This window comes from Anopheles darlingi, chromosome 2 (genome assembly GCF_943734745.1).
Source record: "Anopheles darlingi chromosome 2, idAnoDarlMG_H_01, whole genome shotgun sequence".
Taxonomy (NCBI): domain Eukaryota; kingdom Metazoa; phylum Arthropoda; class Insecta; order Diptera; family Culicidae; genus Anopheles; species Anopheles darlingi.
In genome coordinates, this window is record NC_064874.1 from 39,083,104 (window position 1) to 39,090,598 (window position 7,495).

General features: G+C 45.2%; 1 protein-coding gene across 1 annotated transcript; it reads right to left on the reverse strand.

The window, feature by feature from the left end:
- Positions 1-2,404: 2,404 nt before the first annotated feature.
- Positions 2,405-3,433, reverse strand: LOC125959225 (protein atonal-like). Its single transcript, XM_049692038.1, has one exon. It carries the CDS (start codon positions 3,431-3,433, stop codon positions 2,405-2,407), a length of 1,029 nt encoding a protein of 342 aa, XP_049547995.1.
- Between the last annotated feature and the right edge of the window lie 4,062 nt (positions 3,434-7,495).

Below are 7,495 nucleotides of genomic sequence, written 5' to 3' on the forward strand. Positions count from 1 at the left end.
CGGTACCATAACTCTCGCTCAATCCTATACCCATCCTATGTGCCAATCGGCGTATGACGGGGCATTTTTATTACGCAAAATATTGACCGCCGCCAGCGGTAATTTATGATCAGGGTTACGCAGGCTCCTAAAAAGGATCAATACCTTGTGTGTGTAGGTGGTTGTATGGGCGCGTGCGTTCATTGATGGCGCCTCGCTCCGCAATAGGCCATCATCATCATCATCATCATCTGCAAAGAGTGTAACGAGATCACCTCAAACCCAGGGCGGTACCTTTATGGGCTTTTGTCGGTAGCAAACCGAAGGATCAAGACGATTCGGCCATCAACAGGGATGTCACCGAGTGGCGGTCCTGGGATCAAAAGGGAGCACCTGCTGGGCTGGGCTTACCCTATGGGATGCGAAGGAATAAAGGATCATTTGTCGCAACGAATTTTGCGGTGCAGTTTGTTTGTCGTTTTGCTGGCCACGTTCATTGTGGTGTCCGTGACACAACACAGCACAGGTACACGCACACGGTACCAAGGGTTTGTTGAATGTGATTTACATCTTTTTCATCTTGTTTTCGGTAAGTCCGTTTTCTATGGATTATTCTTTTCACACAGGTCAAATCGAAGCAAAGTGCACATTCGACAAATGGTAGTAACCTAATCTAAATGGTCGGTTTTAATAAACATAGGGCATACACTGGCTAACTCTACATGCATGTTCAATCAATAAAATATTTATACCAATATTAACCATATCATTAGAAGATTGCATAATACTGCAACATCAAAACTATTGCTAGGGTCAAGCATTCAGTTGTAGTTGTTATTAACGTTTATTGTGTAGAAACGTATGCTTGAATGGTTAATATATCTTGGACGGTGTAAATCAGTATTTACAATGTTTGTCATTTTACTGAACTACACGAGGTAGATGTTCATTCCCAAGCTCTGTCTGGTGCAATCTAATCAAACACATGAATATATCAGTTTAATCAAACACGTAAATGTACAAAGAACAACTCAACACAAAATAAACCGAATGTCTTTTTGAGATAAACGTTTATCTTTTGCTAATCTACATTGCCTCGTTTATTGCTCTGGACCTCCTTAAATTTAGCCTTTTTGCCTTAAAGCCCAAAAACCCTTTTGCACATTCAGAGTTACCATTGTTATAATAGCTTTTGGTGCTTTACTTGCATAATTACGTTTATAGTCAAATCAATGTTCATCGACGGTTCATAAAGAATCGATAGAGATGAGCAAAATACTCGAGAGTTTCTCATAAAACATTTTTCAATTTGTCGAACATTTGTTGATTATCTTTGCGTGATTCTCAGAAGATCTGCACTGCTACTGATGCAGGACACATTATGGAAAGGTAATTCTTGTTACTTCAATGCACTTCAAGCGGTATTCAATACTATAAGCATTTCGACGTTTAGTACTGGTTCCTACCGTATTGTTAGCATGGACATTCCTATTCGAATCAAAGTGCCTTTCCATCTTCAGCTTGGAGACTCATTGTTTGGTTGCATCATAGTTCGCACCGTACACCGTTTGCTAATCGAATGGTGAGGGGGGGGGGGGGGGTAAGGCATCGAGAGTGAAGAAAACACTTTTGGCCAAACGATCCCGGTAACGGAGTTTTGCTCAAGCCTTCCTCCGTCCCCCTCTACGAGCGGTTCTTTCGTGATTTTCAAGAACCCTTTCTGCTATTCCTTTCTTTCTCTCTCTCTCTCTCTCTCTCTCTCTCTCTCTCTCTCTGATTTCTGGTGGCCTGTGTTGAGCTCGATTCGCTCGAGCAAAGCTGGATGTTTAACCATTAGCGGTACTACTGAACCGACCGCTAAAGTGCCGTGAGAAAACTGAGGCGCTAATCACTATGCAGCACCACTCGTACGATTGGTTTTTGGGCAGCAAAGTTGTACTGCGATCAGAAGAGGAACGAAGCGGATACTCGAGGACACTCTGGCGAATTTTCTTTCTCAAACTCTGTTGGAAACACGCTTCAGTGTATTAGTTTTCTGTAATAATCATTTCGTAATCAATTTATTCAATGTGAACAAACATTAGTATCTCATCGTAACATCTACTAGCAGCATCAATTACAGCTTAGTGTTCTATATTGATAACAGTCTATCGGAATAAGTTAACCAATTTGTAGCTTAATTCAAACATAACCATTCTAGTGAGCGCCACATTGCAGCACCGAGGCGTACGATGGCATTACGGAACAGGCCGGATAAGTTTTGTCACTGGGAAGTCACCGGATCATCGTTCGTTCGCTGCTGCCCGGCGTTGTAGTAGTGATGTGTCGTTAGCCTCAGTTTAGGACTTCGATGCCGCCGATTATGTACAATGGTGTTGATTCCCCGGTCCGGCTTTACCGGGGGCCTGATGGGAGTGTCGGTACTCTACTGTAACAGTTCCGCCAGTGCGGTGATGTAGGTCTGTGCCATCTGCAGTGTTTCATGCTTCGATAGCTGCCGATCGTTACCGAGCGATGGAAGATATTGGCGCAATCGATCGAACGCATCGTTAAGGCTCTGCATTCGCTTACGCTCCCGGGCATTCGCCGCCAGTCGACGTTTCTTCTTGATCTGCGGTGGCACCAGTTTGCGTTTCCGTTTTCCCGCTACAGGGGCTGCTGTCGAAGTAGTGTTCCCGGCGATGGTGGAGGTAGATACCGGCTTGCCCTGGCCCGTCTTGGTGAAGGACGTCAGACAGGACAATTCCAGTGTGGAGGTAGTGTCGGTTTCGATCGCGCCCGTCGGTTGCTGTTCCGGTTTGGGCTTCGGTTTGCGATTGTATTGGCGTTTTTTCACCGGAAGGCTTGTCACCGGACTGGTCGTTGTGGTGTTCGTGGATTGTACCGAGATCTCTCCTACCGATCGGTTGCCCGGCAACGACGGCTGGTGTTGCTGTGGCTGGTGCGATTGAGCAGCAAGAGGAGGTGACAGTGGAAGTGTTGCCGGTAAGGACATATGGGTCTGGAGGCACTGGTGTTGCTGCTGCTGCTGCTGCTGTTGTTGCTGAGGAGGTCGCATACCGAGCAGGTTCTCTTTGTACTCTTCAACGTCGATGAAGCTACGCTGGGGCGAATTGGCTAGCGAGTAGTAGTCCGGACTTTCGGATCCAAAGCTGGACGGGCTGGGTGTCATCCAGCTGTCGGGATAGTTATCCATGAATCCCGGCAACATCACCACGTTCGGTGCAATCGTGGTGACAGTTTGCTGACCAACCAACCCGTTGTTTGCCGGTTGTGTGAATCCGTACATTCCGCCATCACCGTACGATTCGGTGAGTGCTGTCGGTCCCTCATGCTGCTCCATCTTAATGTTCACACCACCACCACCACCAGCAACACCACCATTAGAACACTGGGCCATCGTCTCCTGGCCGTAATAGTAGAACGGATGATGCCGGCTAAAGTCACTTGCCATTGTAAAACGCACTAGGATCTCGCGATCTACCAAAACTATATACGATCGTTAGTAACACCGCGCGGGGTGTTCCGGAGCGCTGTTGTTGTGAATTTCTGGATCGGCTGCACCGCAAGTGTCCGAAAGGATCTTTGAGCTCGTCCACGAGCCTGCCGGTTGTATTTATATGCTTCGTTCGGTTAGCCAGGTACGATCAAAGCACGATCAATGAAGCTTCCCCGAACCGGTGAGAGAGCGAACCGAACGCCACGATACACCGACCGACCCCACTCCCCACTCTGCTGTATGTTGCCATGGCTACAGCATGCTCGAGATGAGCGTGGAACGAGATGAGCCGAACGAACGAATCCGAAAGCGGCTTAGTGGCGGTGCGTTCGTGCAGGGACAGTCGAAAAGGAACAGGTTGGAAAGGGGAACCCGGTAAATGGGTAAGCACGTGCCGGCCGACCAATCAGAACGCTGCCTGGTGTTTGCCTCTAGCAGGCAAAAGGATGGCAGGATGGTATGCTAAGGGAAGTGCCAGTTCCCCGAGGCGAAGTGGATATGCACAATCGTCAACAGCCGGGCCGGCCAAAGCTAAAACTTTGTTCCGTTCTGCTAGATCCTGGAGGTGGCTTCAGGTACGCGGGTAAAAGGGGAACAGTGGAAAGAGCAGGGTTTATATACTTCTTCCAGCAATAGCATCCTTCCGATGCGTTTCGTCCTTTTTCGTTGGCCTTTGGATGGCATACGGAAATGGTAACAAGTGTCCATCCGTTTCCATGGCTACACTCGCCCTCCATTTCCTCAATTAATTATGTTGGCAACATTTAAAAGAAGAACAACCATCGTCGTCGTCGTCGTCGCCGCAAAGAAGAAATCCGACTGAACAATGGCCCATTCGTGATCATTCGTAGACCTTTCCTGCGGTTCAGCAAGGCGCGTGGTCAGCGACGTTCTACGATACGATGATCACCGGTGCAAGGATGCAGATGACGCACGCTAGCGCTTCGGGAAGCGTGGACGAACATCGCCACTTTCCAGGAACTGGATCGCTACAGGACACATCCTGAAGGACCCACCGTCCGTCACGCTTTGCATGCTCAGCGTCCGACAAAGGTACGGTAAGACGACGTAGCGATGGTCCGGTTGGGCGGTCGTCGATCGTGGTTGGCTCGGCTTAAATGGTAAACCAGGAGCCACCATGCCTACCGTCGATCTAAGCCATCTGGCACGCGCTCGTGAGGTCTGCGCCATCGTGCAGGCAGCAGATCGATTGAACACGTGTTCGGGATGTGTGTTGGCTTCAGGTTATAGACAAGGATGGATTTGTTTCATTTTTTTCAGTTTCTATTCCGCTCTAAAAGGCTTCGAGGAGGAAATGGAGTCCATAAAATTGAACAAAAAAAACTGTATCAAGTACGGATTTAAGCAGTTCTTTCTTCGCCGTGAAGAGTAATAAAAATGTCTTCAAACTAAACCGTTAGTTCTGGTTGTGTTACAAGATTGAATCAAATTATTACCAGATTTGGTGTTCCGTTAGGAACGGGATACAACATATTTTCGAGATAAAAACAACATTTGAGAAAAGAGGAAGTAGAGTAGTATAAGATAATACCATGTTCCTGCGGTTGAATTCCGCGATTTAATCCCCCGAAACATGTGCTCAATACTCACCTATTGGACTTTTGAATAGGTGTGATGACTGTTATTTTTTCTTATGCGATATGATACCTTCTTGCCATTCATTTTAATCTTTTTGATGTTGTTCACCCTGCTCCGTCGAAAACATATTTTGCATGGTGCTTTTGATAAAGTATAATATGATAAATTATCAATATGAAATTCGTCTATTTTACTACTAGTAATCAAGTATTTTCTCTAATTGGTAATAAGAAACAACAATTTTATTTGTTAATTTTGACTGAGTCTCGAGAAGATGAAAAAACAATTGAATCGATGCATTTGAGGAGGAACTGGATGACGAGGGCGCTCCATCGCGAGCGGTGGCTGAATCTTCTGTTTTTCTTTTTCAAATCTTTCAGTCGGGACGGGACCGGAGTTTATTTACTGCATGGCCCCGTTTCCCTCGCTTTTAACCCGCGATGGGTGCTTTACATATGTTTTACTTCGCAGGGGCTGTAGGTGGAATCTTCTGTTGCAGTGCATCCAGGATGCATGCGCTTCCATAGATTTGGCTCCATGCGCCTCCATAGAGCTGGCTCCAAAAATAAAGACAAAAAAATGCCGAAAATGGTAAAAATTCGTTGGAAAAACTGCCGTATCAAATTTAAAACTAGCTAGCAAATTATTTGTAGCAAAAACATTTCAAGCATACTATTAACTTCATGCATTGCCGGGTAGGTGGCGCTGGTACGTTGAAATATGTCATGGTATGTTTTGTGAAATATTTCATATTTAATATTTAAATAGGCCGTTTAACGGCGAGCCGTTGCGACGAGGCTGGGGGTGGGGGAGGAGAAGGACCTGTACTACGGCCGGTTCCTCAGGGCTATCGATCAATGCCCCAAGTATGACGTCAAAATCATTCTTAGGGACTTTAACGCCAAAATCGGTAGGAATCCAGTGTACCGCCAAAATAGGCTTGGATAAACCACGCAAACTCGATACAATACGGCATCTCTGAAGGACAGCAATAGCCAAGCAGCTTGCGAAAAGGCAATCAGGGAATACAGAGGGCTGATGGGAGAAGAAAAGGATCCAGGAGCAGGAGGAAAACAGAGTACTAAAGTAACTAAAACCCCGAAAAGGTTTCGTGGTGATCCGCTTCTGAAAGCAAAGACTAGTTTAAGCATTGATGAAATATTCAACAAAATGATAAAAAAATGAACCGATAACGATGATCCTTTATTGATTGCCTTAATAGAATCATGGTTCACCAAATGCTGTGCTGAACCGCGTACTGTTTCAGTGTTGGATAATTTTGAGAAGCATTTATGGAATGGTGTGACAAAATTACATCAATTGGGGCTAGTTCTATAGATAATATTATCTTATGGATGTCAATTCGTAAAATATCAATAAAATAGTGAAATAATTCGTTTTCTTCAATACCAGCAGCTCACTTCGACAACTTCGGCAAGCGCAACATTCTATCCTAGTAGAAATGTAATTGAATCACTGATATCAATTACATTTCGAAAACGGATGCAATTTCGCAAAATAAGTAACGAGCAACAAGCCAGTGATGTGTTGCATGTTGGACGACGATCAACACTGACCACCTGGGGCTGAATTCGGCATTCGAAATTTCGTTGACATTCATTGGCGTTGCGTACATCGTATTGACGTTCGTTATTTGCGCCTCGTTAGACCTTAGTCTTTTATTAAAACGGGGAAGGGCTAACCGTATCAAAAGTGATGGCTTATCCGCGCACATAAGCTCAGATAAATCCTGCAACTAGAACGAGTAAAATGAAGGATTTTATTAAACAACAAAAGGACGAATGTTCGGGAGTACCAGCGGTTATGGTATGACCGTGAAACGTCAGAGCCTTGGAATAGTTGACTGATAAATTGACAGTAGGCAGTACTCGCGCGTATTTGTAATTGAATCCTGAGTTTGGCGTGTTATAATCAAGGACACTAACGGAAAGTTCAAGTGGACCCATCCCGTATTTATGTAAAGCGTGTAGCTTGACCTTGGCTTTGTGTTATGGCCCTTCCCGCTGTCCATGAACCTTTATAACACATAAAAAAGGTTTTGAGATTTGCAATCGATAATGTTTTAAATCAGACTATGATGGCATAGGCGCTCCGTATGACGGCCTTATAGCCTTTGACATGCCTTGAAAATTGATTGGATTAGTAAGGAAGGCAGATGACCAACGTATAGCCAACGATATGCTCATTGGCAGCTCATTTGCCACCTTATCTCACGATAAACATTTGTTAATTTTAATTGTGCTGTCTCTTTTACCGTCATGGCTAAATCCTCTACCACAACTGATTGCTCTAACACATCATGTTAAGACGATTCGTTATTTAGACCTAACGAACCTTAGTCACAGCCGGATCATTAAACCGGGGCAAATTAAACACCTACAATGTCGATGAGCTACC